General features: G+C 42.8%; 1 protein-coding gene across 1 annotated transcript in view; it reads right to left on the bottom strand.

Moving 5' to 3' along the window:
- ENPP3 (ectonucleotide pyrophosphatase/phosphodiesterase 3) overlaps positions 1–18267 on the bottom strand; it is a 79942-nt gene that overhangs the window by 47463 nt on the left and 14212 nt on the right. The window contains exons 2-7 of the mRNA XM_084827535.1: positions 15389–15467; positions 9578–9700; positions 8126–8251; positions 5008–5068; positions 1060–1157; positions 389–468 (exon numbers count right to left, since the gene is read on the bottom strand). Coding sequence (XP_084683661.1) covers positions 389–468; positions 1060–1157; positions 5008–5068; positions 8126–8251; positions 9578–9700; positions 15389–15467 — 567 coding nt within the window. The remainder of the gene's footprint in view (positions 1–388; positions 469–1059; positions 1158–5007; positions 5069–8125; positions 8252–9577; positions 9701–15388; positions 15468–18267) is intronic.

The raw sequence follows: 18267 nt of genomic DNA, 5'->3' as shown, positions 1-18267 counted from the left end.
CCTAGAATACCGATGGGAAAGACAAAATGCTCTCACTGCTATTTCACAGATATTTGAAATAAAACAAAAGCCCAGTGTGTCTCACGTTGCCTGCTATCTTCTATTATGCTGGCACCAAGCCAAATCTATTTTCTTTAGGTGGCCATTGAGGGAATGAAGACGTTGGTGGGTTGACTTGTTAAACGTTGCTGTTGTTTTAGGTTCTCCATAGATTGGTATTAGATTTGCGGGGATCTTATAGTATTGTTCGTTTGTTAGTTCGTTTAATGGTACAAAGGTGGGATCTAAACGTTTTCGATAACTAAAAGCATTTCAAATAATAACAAAAGCAAAGGTAATAGTCATACTGAGGATTATGGTGTTGATAAATGGCAAAACTGCTACTTACAGTAACTATAGTATAGTGGTTTGTGAACGTTTTGGTTGGATAAACAGCTCTCATGTATTTTGAATGTGTCCCACAGGTTTCTGCAACAGAATGTGCTTAGTGATTATAGAATTCCAACTAGGACAATCTTATATATTCAAAATCAAAACATGCAAATAAACTTTTCAAAGGTTACTTGAAAATATTTTCCACACCACAGGTCATTCTCCCTATTAGCTACACTGCAGACACACCAGGCACAAAAACTGAGAGAGAAAAGGGGAGGGGAGAATTGGCAGCCATTCCTAACCCCATCATATACCCTCTGCTCAAGCTGGGTTTGAGGCGAGACATGGCTGTGGCAGGGTGGCCATGTGTCCTCTTTTACAGAGGACAGTCATCTATTTGAAGGGCTGCCAGAAGGCATCCTCTATTTGAAGGGCTTCCAGTCCCTGTCCAGTTTAAAGATAAAGAACCATCGGAAGAAACAGCTGGGCCTTGAAGTTGCCCATCAACAGCAGCTGGACAGCACTTTGAGCAAGGCCTGCAGGTCACCTGGGGAGGATATTCTTCTCCCCCTCCACTTTTTCAAGAATACCCACTTCTAACAGCTATTTGTAAGTAATCCCAACGTTCCAGATTACTGGTTATAGAAAATGATTATTCATTCCAATAGGAATAAGGTTACTTACTGAGCTTTTCAATATTTGGCAGTAAAGAACTCCATGTTTCCAAGTATTCTGCCCTAAAGCCATCCATTGAAAACAGAATAAGTGGCGACCGATCAAACCTGCAAGTAAACAACACATAGTCAATATGCTACATGAGTCAGGAGATGCAGTTCCTTGCTGAGAAACAGATGTCGCCACATTCCTGTAAAACCAACGCTGAAGACAGTCCAAAAATGAATTTTAGAAAATCTATTTTAGGATACCGGGGAACCGAAAGGAAAGCTGGTTGTTATCACAGGAAAGCCACATTGCTGTTGCTGCCACAGCAACTCTTCAACCTAGCATGAAAAAACAGGCTTCGCCATGAGCTAGCTTATATATCAAGGGGCAGGAATAGTGTGGGCAGGAAAGACTTTGAACCGACACCCTTCTGTGAATAAACAGCTGCAGTAGACCAGAGCAGACTATTTGTCCATCTAACCCACTATTGTCTACTCTGACTGGCAGGACCTCTCTGGGGCGTCAGGCACAAGAGTGGTGCAGCTCAGTAATTTTAGACCCCGGTCTTACGCCTCCCCCACCTGACAGACAGCCAGGTGCCTTATTTCAGTTGTGAAGCACACAACTAACATTTCTCTTTGCCACCCAGCCACCCAGCCACCCTGCCATGCTCTATGTGCCTGATATATCGGAAGAATAGCAAGAACAAAACTGTTTGCCAACCCTGATTTAAAAAAAACAAACAAACCAACAAAACATTGAGCGCATGCAATTTTGCATTTTAAGCTCACTTAAATCATAGCACCATCATGACTGCAGGAGTAAAGTCGAGTTGGCTTCTGCTGCCCTGATCACCCACTGCTCTCTGGGTGGTCCTCTGTGGGACTTTGATCAGAAGGCCAGCCCTAGCTGCTCTACTGTTTCCAAATCAAGTGCTGCCTGATCATCTCTGCTAAACTTGAGATGCCAGGGATTGAAACGGGGGCCTTCGTGTGCCAAGTGCAGGCTCTCCCGTTGAGCTATGGTTCCTCCTTTCTGGCCCCTTTGAGGATGGCAGCGGTGCAAGGGCAAGATCTATTGTTCCAAGCTTCTAACTGAATTGTCCTTCAGCAGTCCCAGCTCAGAGCCATGATAATGTGGGAAATTCCTGAGCAATTGTCCTCACAAGCAGAGTTGCCACAGCAACAGCAGCAATAAGATCTAAGGCTGGTGTGGGCAACTGTGGCCCTCCAGATATTTTGGCCTACAACTCCCGTCAGTCTTAGGGAGCAATCCTATGGCTGCTAGACAGCGGCTAGACAGCCATAGGATATCAGGTTTTCCGGGAACCGACCTTGGAGCCCGCGCTCTGAGGTCGGTTCCCGGAGAACCGACCTCCCCCCAATTCCGCGCTGCCTCGGAGGCAGCATGGAACAGCGCCGTCCTCCACACTTGCAAGAGGAGCACGGAGTGGCCGAAAAGGGGCATTCCAGGGTGGGGATGGCGGAAATGGTTGTATGACGCATCCAATGTGTTGTACAGCAGCCTCCTCCCCTGCTCAGCCCTCCTGCGGCTAGACGGCTGCAATTGGCTGTCTAGCCAAAAATGCGAGGCAGAAGAAGCACGGAGGGAATGATCACCTCCATGCTTCTCCTGCCCTGCTTTGGACAGGCGGTTGAGTTCAGAGGCGGCCGCCTATCTGGATAGGATTGTGCCCTTAGTCAGCATAGCTAACGGTGTGTATTTATGGGAGTTGTAGGCCAAAACATCTGGAGGGCCACAAGTTGAGCACCCCTGATCTAAGGACCGGGGAGTGGAACTTTTACATAATTTCCCCTCCCCTGAGCTTTCACCAGTCCTAATTGCCTTTGGAAAAACAATATATTTAAAGTGTATTGATTTGCTCTTATTGTCAGTGACCTCGTGGGCCTGTTGTCAGACCAGAGGCAATGATAGAGAGAGAGATGGGGGGGGGGGGCAAGCTGCCTAAGGCACAAGTGGAAAGGAAAGACTGAGAGGTTACCCTGTAAATATATGAGAACAGGATGTTTAGAATGTAAAGTTTTCATAATACCTACACTGCTATTTTAAAAGGCAGTCGAAAGGGGATTAAAGGTCATATTTACAATTCTGTAAACGTTTACTGAGCCACGACTCACTTTTTAGTGTGCTCTGACAACTTGTAGCAGTTCGAAGTTTACAGAATGCTGCCTGTGAAGAAACAGGCCCTAAAGAGCAGGATATTCACCAATGGTGATGACCCAGTGATAAATAGCAATTAAAGTGAATGTGTAAAGCTTATAAAACTCTCACAAGAGATCTAAAGAAGGGATCCTTTGAGGTGCTTTAAATCAATGAAATGTGACAGGACAGGGAAATTTGCTGTAAAGATTCTCTTTAGCTCTTTCAAGCACATCAGCACATCATGTTCCATCAGCTGATTGTACTTAAGACTAAAGGTCAAACTGCACATTACAAGCAAATGTCTGTAATTAAACCCTACTGATCCCTTCTAAGGAAACATAGTTTTAGAGAGGGGCAAATTGGAGTGAAGAAAATGCAGGAGGGAGGGAGCGCTTAACCATTTCCCTGACTATCATTTTCTGCTGCAATTCCCCCTCTTCCAAAGCCACTTTTCCCTCCCTGAGTTTCCAGACAAATGAACGTTTGACTTGCTTTTTAAAGAGACAGCATGGAGTGTCCCAGGGTTCATGGGAATTACATCTGTCCTTACAAATGATTGGCTAGGGTGCCATATACACTCTTTGGAAGGGAACATGGGGGACCATTTTTCAGAGGGGCTTTCAGACATTACAAACATAATGTGGCAAAGGAAGTGTGACCGATCCCACTTTTACACACTTTCTGTAGAACATGTAGAACCTGTGATGTAGTTCTATTTTATCTGGTGGGAGCTGTGTTTGTAAATTTATTTAAATTGAGATTTTTGTAAACCAGTATATTGTAACGGTTAGAGTGCTGATATGGGACAAAGGATACCCAAGTTCAGCCCCCCACATAGTTCAAACCCTTCCACAGTTATAAAGGTCACTTGGTGATCTTCGGCCAATCTCTCTTGGCTAAGCTACCTCACAGGCTTGTTGTGGTGATAAAAGAAAGAGGGGGAGAATCATGTTTGCTGCCCTGAGCTCCTGAGATAAATCTCCTTGAACTTTGTAGAGGTGGGGTATAAATGTTTCAAACAAACACATTTGAAGGAAAACTGTACATCTCTTGCTCCTCTCCAGCTTTAATATGATGTGTTCGTTCCAGAAGCATGAAAAGCTTATGCATCATTCTAAGGCAGGGGTTGGTGACACACGGCCCCGCAGGCTGCATGCGCCCCCCCCCTTTGCGCTATGGTGCAGCCCTCGCAGCTGTGCTACTGAAATTTGGTGGTGCATCAGGAGCAAAAACTAAATTTTAAAATGACAGTTCTGTGGTAAACCACTATGGAAACTTAAAAAGGACAAAAAAATAGCTTGAAAAGCCTATTAGCTTGTGCAGCCTACATGGGGGAAGCTGGGGGACTTGCCCTGGACTCTCCAAAGTTGCCCACCCCTGTTCTATGGAAAGAAAGAAAGAAAGAAAGAAAGAAAGAAAGAAAGAAAGAGGTATATGACTTCCCAGTTTGTACATTACATGGGAAACATGAAAAAGCGGGGAGTACCCATAATTACAATGTACCAGGTTATCATGGTAACAGAGCAGGGGCAGTTACTTGGGGGAAGAAAGGAAACTGACAACACCATTAGGAAACCGCAGTAAACTCTCTTGCAGAAGTCACAGTAATTATTCATGGACTTAAACTCAGGCGTGATCTGGCCTGCATCTCATACACAAACTTATGTCAGCTTGGAATGCTGTTTCTCAATAAAAGAAGCATTTCTTTGTGTGCCTCTTTAGCAAACAAAACAATAAACATTTACAGGCAGCCTTCTTTTCTAACATGCATGCTAAGCTAGCCAATTGCGAATAATTCAGCCTTACCCTGTTGGGCACTGAGCAGTGTTAGAAGAAGTACATGTATCTTCCAGCCAGGATGTTTCTCCTAAAAATCAGGTAGAAAAAGATACATTTTAAATGAGGGCAGGGGGACACGCAGAGCCAGTTCTTAGCTTCTCCTGCATTACCCATGTAAATGCAGTGGGTTGGATCCAGAGATTCTGCAGAAATTCTGGTGGCAGCACCATTCTGCAGATTTTGCATAAGGCAGATGTAGCGTGAGCACACATCTTTGCAAAACCTTGTGCAAAAGAGCACGTAAGATCTTGTGCTGGCACGCCCCTTGAAATGTTGTGCAAAAGGCTGTGCAACAATTTGTGCTTGTACAAAACAGAGATGGACTTCAGTTCTTTCATGCAAGGCACTTGTGCTATGTTGGGAAAATCCTTCAGAATTCTTTAGCAGCAAATGTAATGACAAAAAGAGGATGTAGTGACAATGAGGTAGGTATTTTTCTGACATCTTTCCTTTCTGTCTCATCCTTTCCTTTTTCCATGATCAATTGTAGATGGCTACAGAGAACAACACACACACACACACACACACATTATATGCTGATATGTCCATTTGAGTAAAGTGCAAGCTGTTATCATGATAAAAATGCTATGAAAAAAGCAATAAATATCTGCTGTCTCACATAATTCCCCATATTACTTGCATACTGAAACAGAGGTAAACTATATGTAAACTTTTCATACCCACACAGATTACACTTTTGGATCTAGTTAAATATGGTGACATTTGGTTCACAGGTAATGGCCCAACCATAGTTTGGCTTTTAGGGGCCATGCCTAGAGCTCATTCACTCTCCCCTTCCCCTCATACACTCTGATTCCCTCCCCTGTTTCCTGGTTCCATAAAACCATAGTTTGCCATGCTATCCGAATTGGACAGACTAAGATTTGTGCAAACCACAGTTTGCCTCCAATTAAAATTGGAAATCCACTTTGAACTATAGACTTCACAGCAAACTATGGATTCCCAAAGCAGGAAGTGAGGAAAGGAACTGGAGCACGTGAGGTGACAAGGGAGGTTGAGAAGGGAGTGTTCTGAGCCCTGACAGCCAAACTCTGACTTGACTCTTATGTGCGAACCAAGTCAATATGTGTGAACAAGTAAATTGACTTGTATGTTTTTAACGCACTTTAGAAATGCTAAGTTTGGAAAATGCTAACAATGGAAAAACAGCTGGAAAAATAGCTCCCCCCTCCCTGAGCTGCCTCCACTAGATTTTGCCTCCGCTAGATGGGCAAAAACACCCGCCTAGCTAAAATGCAGTCTCTGAGTTAGGAGGCTTACCAGTATCCAGGGGTGGATCATATAGGATTGAGCCCTAAATGTGCAATCCTATGCATGTTTAGACAGAAAAAAAAGTCCTACAACTCCCAGCATTCTGTCTAAGCATGCATAGATTTGCACCCTAAGGAAAGAAAGATGGAAAACTGCACAGTTTCACTTGACTGGTAGCACTAGAAGCCATCTGTTTGATATAAGAAATTCAGCATTTTGACTAGTTGTTGTTGTTTCTTTTTTAAAAAAAAAAAATCTCTTGAACTAAATCTATGCCTGCTAATGTGGAGTTTAAATGCTTGTGCATGTACAGATAGATTGATGGATGGACAGATATACTTCTCTATGTTTCACATGAACTGGCTGATCCAGACTTCCCATATGACCAGGCTTCCATTGTTGCACAGGGAAGCACTTGAGAGGAGGAGTGACCTTGGCTGCCTTTACATTAAAGAAAAAACCCTCAGTCCTCCTGTTCTGGAGCTTTTCCGCAGGCTCCCAGACAGTGACCACGTGATTGCTGAGAGGGGAAGTTTTTAATTTTCAAGGTTCCATACAGCTCAATGCAACTACACCATCTAGTGACTATTTTAATAGCATTACAATCCGACTTAATTTGATAGTTCCATTATTTCCAGTTCTTTTTTGCAATGGAATAACCAGGAAATACCTCTGGATGTGCCCTGGAGGTTGATGACATCATGAAAAGGACTCCAAACTTCCATGAGTGAGCAATCTCAATAGCAGGGTAAGAGCTATGTATGAAGAAGCCCCTTATAAGTGTCAAATTTTCTCTATTTGTAATGAATAGCTGTAGTGCAGGGCCAGCCCTACCATTAGGCAGAGTGAGATGACCACATCAGGCAGCGGATTTGGGGTGACATTATAGGCCAGCAAATTGTTAGTTATTTAGGGTGCAATCCTATGCAGGTTTAGACAGAAAAAAAGTCTGGACTTTTTTCTATCTAATCATGCATAGGATTGCACTCTTAACTTAATTTTATTGTATTTTTACTGCCAGGATGTGGTAGAGGTATTTTGGGGGTTTCCTACCTCAAAATAACCTGGCTGGCTTTGGGTTTTGTGCACCCTGACTTGGGCAAAGGCGTGGACAGCACCATTTACTGCTTAGCCTCAGGTAACAAGGTGTCTTGGGCTGTCCCTACCGGACTGAGACAATTACGATGTGTTATCTCTCAAGATTTCTAATCCCATACAGCAAGAATTTTATGTTTTTAGCAACTGAGGATAATCATTTCAAGCAGGAATATTGTGGACTGAAGAACATCTCTCCCACTAATAGTGAACTCAATGACTTTGTGCTAACAGGACTGGAGCCAAAATAGGGCCACTGAGAAACAAGAGAGGCATCAGCATGCTGGGGTGAATCCTGAAAGATGAAGAAGTAAATGAATATTTAAAAGGGGGGATGCAAAACTCCCCCCCAAAACAGCCCAATGAAGACTGAGGACTGATTCTTCCATAGTCATGGATGTTGAGTGTCAGTTGAAAAAGAATTTTAAAAAATAGAAAATCAGGGGTGTGGGGAGTGAATTCCTTGAGCCCCTAATAGTCATAATATTCCAGAAGAAGGCATGGCTGATTGGCTGGGGCCCTGAACAGGAGCACTTCTGTTATGGAATGAGGCTATCCTGCAACATTTTGCTGAAGGTCTCACTTGTATTGCACCTATCTGTGAATATTTCCCAAACCCAGCCTTAAGGTAACCTTTAATTCAGTCAATACCCTTGTTTTGAGAAATATACTTAGGAATATACAAAGTCGCTTTTTGAACAGTTCCCTCCAGTTTCACCTTCGCAAGCGCTTTTGTAGTTCGTGCAGCAATCTTTTTTCTCCAAGCAGTCTTTGGAACAAGAACACAAACTTCTTGTCATTCGTGTCTCGCCACAGCGTGATTTACTGCAAGTCCAAATCTGAGCTGGAGAAAGGTAAATGCCATAACATATATAGCTGTATATTAAACATGGCTAAAAATATGCATTGAAATAGTTTCTGATGCAAAAATTTAGTTTTACTGGACCTAGAATTCTCAATGGAAGAGCATGGGTAAAATGAGTACCCAGCTTGCTGGGGGAAAGGTAGTCACGAGTGGGGATGCAATGGCAAACCACCCCGCTATAGTCTGCCATGAAAACGCCAGCACAAGCGGCGTCCCTCTAGGGGTCAGTAATGACCCAGTGCTTGCACAGGAGGAACCTTTCTTAGAGAGACTGAGAAAGTATTAAAGATGAGTCACACAGTGCTTATCTTCGGACAATCATATCTCAGCTTAATAAGAGAAAATATGAACAAATACCTTGTTCACTGCCTTCCTCCCCTCTTCATGTGCCAATACGGTAGTCTCTAATTAACCATAGTTTCCCATTTCATCTGAACCAGGAAACCAGCTTTGGAACAAGCCAGGATCTTAAACAAAATTCAGACCATGAAATGGGGAAACTATGGTAAACTGAAGGCTTCCACACTGTATTCAGACAGAGCAAGGAGGGAGGAGGGAAGCGGCTGCATGCGTGGACCAAAGGCTTATGATCATCTGAACTGGGCTGGTGAGTACTTGCAATCATTATTGCAAAGATGGAAATCACTCACTGTGGAGAAGCTATGTTGGCGGTAATCCTACAGGCTCTGAAGTGTGCTGTGTGGAAACCATTTGCCCAGGTCAGGTCTGTATCTAAAGTCTACAGTGCTACAGTGGTTTTGAACTGTAATTTTGTTTGCCTGAAAAGAATAACTTCTGCATTTATTTATTTATTTGAAATATTTCTTGGCCACCTTTCAGGGCAGATGCCCTCCCAAGGAGGCATACAGCAATAAAAGCACATAAAACCAATATAATACGAGAGCAATAAAAACACAACCCAATAAAAAGAGTGATAAAAATAGTGATGACTGTAGAACATCATGCAACAATACTGTTTGGAAGCTCTGTGTAAAACAGTTGTAAGTACTTTTCTTACCCTACAGCATCCTGGATCAGTTTGATCCAGATTGTAGTGAGCAAGCATAAAGTCTGGATTGTATTGAGCAATTGCATCCAGATTGTGGTGAGCAAGCATAAAGTCTCTTCAGCCACTTTAGCCAACCAAGACATATCTGATATCTACACTAGGAAAGGTAAGGATCAGTTTTCTGCTCTGTTAACTAAAACTGCCTGTGCCTCTTGCAGTGAAATGACCCCCTTACCGCTTTGAGAACTGTGGTTCAGTCTAGAGGGAAATCATCTGGGTAGAAAGAGTACACCTACTTGGTGCAACGCAGTTCTCCTCGTAATCACAGCAGCAGTCTTGCCGTTCTGTACATCTGTTGTCACAGCTACAGCCAGCCATCTTTTTACTGAATGTCTCATTGCATCTGTATCTGCAGCTCACTGGAAGGAGAACCAAAGATAACTAACCAGGAATTAAACATGTACAAATATGACCACATTTTCTAGGACTGTGCACACAGATGAAATGCCCAGGTACGCGCGCATTTAAGAGAATGGGAAGACCCTACAATGTAGGGGACTTCTCTCCCTGTCTCCTCTCCAAGTCTGGTAGCTACCAGGCCAGGGGTCAGGACATTGGGAGGGGAAGAGGCGGGGCCCACGGAGGGAGCTCAAGCCTCAGCAGGCTGGATGGGAAACCTCCGTAGGCCATATTAGGCCAAAGGTTCCCCACCCATCTACTCCAAGGGCAACTTCAGGCATTCACAGTTACAACATGTCAGCTTATTTGTCCATGTGCATCTCCTGTGCAGTGAGAGACATGGGTTCCGGCTGGTTATGGCTCACACATATACGACTACATGATGCTGCTTTGCATGTAGCACCAGGGAGATAAAAAGATGGAATGAGAGTCACATCTTCTATCTCTGTCTCTCTGAATGTTCAAATCACCAATATACTTCAGAATGCAGTGTTAGCTGGGATCACAGCCCAAAAGGTTTAGCTTTACTTGTATTATCCAGAACCACCTTAAAGGGGATCAGCCTTGGTGTGCTATAAGGGCAAAAGAGTGGTACCTGTGCACCAGTGGCTAACAACATCCAGTGTGTCATTCTGTGCAGTAATTCCAAGCAGCTTTTGACCACCCAGATGACTGCATGTCTCAGACTTTAGTGGCCTGTAAACAGGTGCTATCAACTCACTTTATCTGAGCATCACCTGAACCTGAATCTAAATTGAAAGAGGTCCTATTTCCATCTTTGGAGACCTCTGCATCCAGCCCTAAGCACACACACTCAATATAGACAATGACCAATGACTTAACTGTCTGTGGACATGATCCAGCCAAAGTTAAGCATTTTAGGGCACAATCCTATGCATGTTCAGACAGAAAAAGGTCCTACATCTCCCAGCATTCCAGGAATGCTGGGAGTTGTTGGACTTTTTTCTGTCTAAGCATGCATAGGATTGTGCCCTTAAAGTCACATTGTTTACTATTATTCATTTTATTATGACATTTATATATCCCACTTTTTTCCTCTTGCAAGGAACCTAAGGTGGCTTACACAGTTCTCCTCCTCTCCATTTTATCCTCACAACAACCCTGTGAGGTAGGTTGAGCTGAAAGTCAGTGACTGGCCCAAAAATCACCCAATGAGCTTCAATAATTTCACTGGGAAAGAGCAAAGCACCTGGGATGGCAAGACAGGATGGTGTGATGCAGTTTTCATGTATATGTGCAACCCCTGGAGGCTGGAAGTGGTTCCAGGCAACATGAATGTCTGGGCCCCAAAAGGCTGACTGGGCCTGTTTGCATACAAGGAAGCCTCTAGCCCCTGCCTTCTGTGTGCACATCACAGGTTTGGGTCATGCCTGTTACCTCTAAGAATGGGGTATGTGTTTATGGTGTGTGTGTGTGTCTGTGTGTGTATACATACACACACACACACACACACACACACACACTGAAACCCACCGAGATGCTGTACCAAAAACCCAGCCAACGTGGTATACCAAAAAAAGATTATGGCCAAACCAGATAGGATGTTGGAAAATCATCATTAGATGTCCTGGAAGGTGGGGCAGGGTTGTTTTGTTTTGCTTTGCTAATTAGCAGCTGCTTTGAAGATTAAGGATATGGTAACTTTTTTTTTTTTTAATCCAGTACTCCCATGCCCTATTCCCCTCCCCTCCTGCTTTGGGAAGAGCATTGTAGGGGAAAGACAAATACTGATTCTCTTTCTCTCCACCACCCTCCCGCCCACCCTCCCACATGAAGCTAAAAGCAACTTTGTGGGGAGGATTTATACCTTGGTTTAAACTACAAGAACTCTTATTTTATACATACTGTGGCTCAAAGTAGCCACAGTTTATAGTTCAACATTACTTTTCTAATGTAATTTAAATTGTAGGGCCAGCCCTACCATGAGGAAAAGTGAGGCAGTCACTTCAGGCAGTAAATGTTAGGTGTCATAAAAGGTCAGCAGATTGTTCGTTATTTACTTTGTTACTATTGTATTTCTATTGCCAGGGATAGGAGAGATGCTTATGGGATGTTCTGCCTCATGTACCAAAATAACTTGGCTGACTCTGGACACCTGGGGCCTACAACAAAATGTCAGAGTCTATCATCACCCATAACAGGAATGCGCCTGTTCAGGGTTCCAGCCTGCCTTCCATACCCTTCTCCAGAATGCTGTAAAACCTGAAGCAGGGCACTCCACTTCCCATAGCCCTGATTTTCATATTTTCTTCTCCAACTGATACTCAACCTTCCATAACTACTGAGAATGCTCAGACATCTTTCAAAGGCTTGCCTCCTTAGGTGTTTTTGTTTGTTTTTTAATTTACTTCTGTATATCTCAGAGTTCCCTAAGTGTATTGATACCTCCCACTTGTTCCTCAGTGGCACTGTTCTAGATCCAGTCCTGTTGGCCCTCACCAGCTGAGTTTACTGTTAGAGGGAATGATGTGAATTTTAATTCCAAGACGTAGGGCCGATCTACATTGCACCTGTCATCGCGATGAATTAAGTGTCCTGTCGGGTTAAACAATCTCCCATTACAACGTGATTATCCACACTCACCCATTTTCCCCATTGCGGTGCTTCATCAAATGCGCGAGCTCAGTTCACACTCGAGCGCTGTGCTGTTTTCCTGCTCTTAACGCCGAAGGCTCTCATTGGAGGATCAGAAACTATTCCTGTTTCTGCTGATTCCACGCCCACCACGCTCACAGCTCTTGACGGCCCCATGTTGTCTTCCGACTACTGGTCGCATAGCTTCCTCAGCACTCAATGCTTCCTCAGCAACAAGCAAAGGGCTGGATGTGTGTGCACTTGTCTGATCTCAGAAGCTAAGCAGGGTCAGCCCTGGTCAGTAGTGAGATGGGTGACCACCTGGGAATCAGGCTTCCTGCACTCAGCAGGGGGTTGTTCTATCCCTTCAAATGAGACTAAGTTTTACCCGCTTCAGCTTTAAAAAAAAAAAAAATTAAGGCATTATCTTCGAAGAATCATGGCTTCTCTGCAATTTTTTTTTCTAATTCAGGCATGCTCTTCAAAGATTCGAATCTTAGAACATTCAAAAATTTGAAAATTTGAAGAGTCGAAGCTTCAAATCTTCAAATCTTTGAAGATCATGCCTGAATTAGAGAGAGAAAAATCGCGGAGAAGGCACAATTCTTCGAAGATAATGCCTTAGTTTAAAAAAAAAAAGAAAGCCAAAGGGGGTAAAACTTAGTCTCATTTGAAGGGATAGAACAACCCCCTGCTCAGTGCAGGAAGCCTGATACCCAGGCGGTCGCCCATCCCACTACTGACCAGGGCTGACCCTGCTTACCTTCCGAGATCAGACAAGCATCCGCACATCCAGCCCTTTGCTTGTTGCTGAGGAAACATTGAGTGCTGAGGAAGCTATGTGATCAGTAGCTGGAAGATGACATGGGGCCGTCGAGAGCTGTGATTGGACAGGAGGGAAATACAAACACCACTGTATATGGACAGGCAGGGGAGGGGACTACGACCAGATATGGTAGCAAAGGCGGAAAATCAGAGCACATTAAGGGGAAATACTGGGATATCAGGGTATTGAAAGCGGGTGCATGGAAGTGGAAAATTCCATTTCCAATTCGAGGCAGGTACTGTGTAGTGTGAAAGACAGGCAGTGAAACCTCATTGGAAGCGAAAAAACCCGTAAGTGTAGATCAGCCTGTATTTTCAAGGATGTTAAAAGATCTTTTAAGATCAGTCAAAAAGACTGAAAATCCAAAGCTGTTCCCTTTATATCAAGAGGACAACCATTCATCCATGAGTTCTGCAGTGTTCTTGGTCATAATACTTTCTGCACTAGCATTTCAAGGATGATTTCATTTCATCTGCCCATTTACTTTGGCATAATGTGTTATGAATACAACACCCTATGACTATTTTGTGTTGCCTTCCTTTGACTTTAAAGTCATTTATTGTGGTGCTTTTAATATTGGTTGCAAAAATTGCCTCTCAGAATTCTCTACCCTATTTGTGGGCAGAGAAATTGGTGGCGGGGGGGGCAATTTCACTGAGTTTCTCCAAAGAGAAGAGAAATTCTCAAAAAAAATTTCAGAGCTCACCACTAACAGTGGTTGTAGCACAGGTTCTTTCTTTTTTCTGTATGTTTTTTGTTTTTTTGTGCTGCCACTGTAAGTGGCAACACAGGTCACCATTTTGCATTCTTCACCATACCCCATACCTAGTTTCATTCAAGGACATTATGCCGGGGTGTGGGTGGGAGACACCATAAAAATGGTGGAGAAAACTTGGTGATGGCCAAGAGTGCAATGTGTGTGTTTTTATTATAGATCTCTCCGTTGCTTTGCAGCCTCTCAGAGTGCCTGCACTGCTTGATTCAAAACTGCCCTATGGGAGGAATTACCTCATGATGTCTTCCCCTAGACTTTAACTGAAGTACGGGAATCTGAGGAGGCTACAGGCTGCCAGAGAACTGAGTGTTCAATAAAAGAAGGACACTTGTCTTGCATGCACTCCTTGGTCACCTTGTAAGTAAGGTAAGCACAAGAACCACAAACTCAGCCAATGCAAATTTCTCTGAAATTTTCCTCTCCTTTGAATTTATTTTGGAAAGCAATTTATTTTTTATCAAATTGAATGGGACTTGTAAAAAAAATGTGGAAGAAATTTCAACACAGCACTAGTGGAAACATATATGAATGAAGGCTTTTCATGTGCCTTATCACTATATCTACCTGCCTGTGCCAGCTTGCATTTTCTGAACACAGTCATGGTTTTCTTAATGAGATGTAACATTTCAGATTGTTCTGAGCTGTGGGCATCCGTGTTGCTACTATTATATATTCAGTAACTGAAACCAGCCACAATCCAAACAAGTGCAAAATAATGTAGCAAACAATCTTCACAATGAAGTGTAAAATACACCCGATCCCCATCTTTCCACCATATATAAATGGAAGCTGCAATCCATGGCAGGCTAGGTATGCCTGGGTCCAATTTTAATCATCCTTTCTTATTCCATACAAAAAAAACCCAGCCTTCCACAGCAAACTAGATGCCAGAGAGAAGGGTTTTCATGTCAGAGCATTCGGTTATGTGAGCCTGAAGGGTGACCATGTGACCTACAATACAGAGTACAGTCCTCTGTTTGAAGGTCTGTCAGAGAACAGTCCTCTCTTTAAAGGCACCCTCTGTTTGAAAGGCTGTCCAGTCAAGTCCAGTTTAAAGATATAAAGAACTCAGAAGGGAGAGCAGAGTCCTTGAAGCTGTCCATCAACAGTTAGTATGTGGACAGAAGACTGAGCAGGCACACAGGTCACCTGGTCATAATCTTCCTCACAATGATGAAATGTATTGCATTTCTATTTAAATCACAGTAATGATTTCTAAATTTGCATCTACACATATAAATTAGCAGTTGTGAATTTTGTGTAAATTGATGTTCTCTTTTTTTAATGGTGTCTTTCCTCCTTTTTGGTAATGCGTACGTGGCCACTCACCCTGTACTCAGAAGTGGTACAGTCCAGGCACAAGTTTACCACCTCAGTGAGAACAAGGCCGAAGACATACTCCACTCCCTTTTTTAACAGTTTTGACACGTTTATATTAAATTGTAAACATACCTGGTAGTTGTACTGTTTTCCTCAGTCCAAGTCCCAAACCTAGTCCAAGAGCTACAACCACCAAAGAAACTAAAAGAACCTGTTATAACAACAACAAAAATACCACAAAGTTAAAGTGGCATAGCACACATATGTTGTCCACAAATGGTCCATATTCATACCTATGAATGGAAATACTATACTCTCTAAAATGGGGAGCTCCTATAACAGCACTCAAATGGAGATTTTGTTGACAAGTAAAGCCCACCTAGCTAGGAGTATGTCCCATTGAACTCAGTGGGGCTTACTTTTGAGTATACATGTATAGGGTTGCACTGTTAGTATGTGAATGCTGTACTTTAAAATAAAGCTGTCATAAAAAGTATTCCTTCAGGAACAAAAGCTGTTGTTTAGAACTCTACTTGGTAAAGAAAAAAGATGTCACTGCAACAAAATTCAGGACTATTTAAATGGTAAACCTAACTGCTAATTCTCAACATACCCCATCATCAGAGGCATCATTACTGGGGTGACTACATCAACACTTTGCCACAAAAAAGGACAAAAGGAGATAGCAATTTACATGCATTTTGCATATGTTAATTTATAAGTATAGTTGCAAATTTAGAAAGAATTACTGTAATTTAAACAGAAATATTCTATATCTACCATGCTGGGGAAGACTGTGACCAGGTGACCTGTGTCTCTGCTTAGCCTGCTGTCCAGGTGCTAGTGTTGAAGGGCACCTTCAGGGCTTCTCCTCTCCTTTCTGACGGTTCTTTATCTTGAAACCAGATTTGGACTAGACAGCCCTTTAAATAGGGCTGCATTCAAATAGAGAGCTGTCCTCTGTAAAGCAGAACACATGACCAGTGCAATCATTACACCCAGGTAGGTACGCCTGGTGCCATCACTGCAAACCAAGACTGTTCTATTTTTCCACGGTGTTCTTAATTAAAGACAGCCTCATTGATCAGACTTTATCAGCCCAATCCTATGCATGGTTAGACAGAGAAAAGTCCTACAACTCCCAGCATTCCCCAGCCAACATGGCTGGCTGGGGAATGCTGGGAACAATAGGACTTTTTTCTGCCTAAACATGCATAAGATTGCACCCTAAACTGATATTATTTTTCCTGCTCTTGTTTTAGGAATACTTACACCCTTACAGCACAATCGTATACATGTCTAGTCAGACGTAACTCTCTCTACATTCAATGAAACTTACTGCCATGTAAGTCTGTATAGGCCTGCACCCTTAGCTGGTTGTTTTATTTTTAAATTGTTAACTGCCTTGAGTACATTTTCTGTAGCAAGCTGATATCAAATCACAGTGCAATCCTACATAAGCCAACTCATAAATAAGTTCCACTGAGTTCAATTGGGCTCACTCTGAGATAAGTGGATATACGATAGTATTAACTCTTCTCTCCCCAACTGCAACCACCACCATCCCTTGAAAATCACCCTCTGCATAGTAATTAAGCTGGGGGTGGGGGGAGACCTTCAAACAGTACTTTGCAATCCTATGTACATTTACTTGGAAGTCAGTCCCATTGAATTCAGTGGACTTACTCAATAAACATGACAATGGACATTTAGAGCTCTGGGAAATCAATCTGGGGCCAAGGCCCCATGGGTGCAGGTCTAGCAGTGGCCCTTCTACTTCCTTCTCCTCTTTCATGGCTGTGAAGAGATTGGAAGCATCTGCTTCCACTTTTACATAAACCACAGTTTCTTGTTAACATCCAAACTTGAGAAACTGGTTTGCTTGAACTCTAGTTAGTGAGAAGCTGCCCTGAGAATATGGTTATGGTTATAGGGCAGCATATACAAATTATGAATAAATAATAAATAATTTGAACAAGCCAGGATCCAACCATAATTTCAGGACTTGGCTTGTTCACTAACAGCAGTTTAAACAAACCACAGTTCCACAGACACAATGAGGAGACATAATGGAGAGCTGTGGTTTGTTTAAAAGTGGGCAATCTTCTTGTGGCCACAAAAGAAAAGAGGAGAATCACATGAGCCCAAAGTTCACTGCAGCTCATGCATGTAGTAGGAAAACATGATTTCCGTGTTACATCTGAACGAGGCATATGGGTAAGCTTAAATATATTTTCTGACATTTACAGCTCTCCCAAATTGAATTTCACTCTGCACGTTATCATAGGGCTGAGGGGAGATATGATAGTGCTCTTCAAGTTCTTGAAAGGCTGTTACAGAGAGGAAGGCCAGGATTTCTTCTCAATCATCCCAGAGTGCAGGACACGGAATCATGGGCTCAAGTTACAGGAAGGCAGATTCTGGCTGAACATCAGGAAAAACTTCCTGACTGTTAGAGCAATATGACAATGGAACCAATTAGCTAGGGAGGTGGTGGGCTGTCCCAGACTGAGGCATTCAAGATGAAGCTTGAAGCCATCTGTCAGGGATGCTTTGACTTAGATTCCTGCATTGAGCAGGGGGTTGGACTCAATGGTCTTATAGGCCCCTTCCAACCCTACTATTCTATGATCCTATGAAATAAAAAGCAGAAATGCTACCAATTTTTTGGAGTAAAATTATACCTTACAAAAGTGTCCCCTCAAGCAAAAGCAGAAAACTGTGTACTGTACAATAGAAATATTTATCTAGGCAATTTTGTTATGACAGCATAAGCTTAAAACAACTTAATAGCTAATGTTTGCTGTATAAAGAAAGAGATGAAGACAAAAATGCTTACTAATGCAGTCCTTTATTATTTTAAGTGTTACATGGTAGATTGTAATCCCTCCCAAACCAGGGATTTGTAATCCCTTTCAACATACCAGGGATGATGTGTGTGAGAACTTACTGAAAAGAACAATAGTTTAGTAGATCGCAATTTCAGTCAGACAGTCAGAGAACTGAGTTTT

This window comes from Heloderma suspectum, chromosome 1 (genome assembly GCF_057233095.1).
Source record: "Heloderma suspectum isolate Gila_16-S chromosome 1, 16-S_ref, whole genome shotgun sequence".
In the NCBI taxonomy this organism is placed as follows: domain Eukaryota; kingdom Metazoa; phylum Chordata; class Lepidosauria; order Squamata; family Helodermatidae; genus Heloderma; species Heloderma suspectum.
Note: the sequence above shows the minus strand (reverse complement) of the source record. Positions and strands in the feature narration are given on the sequence as shown.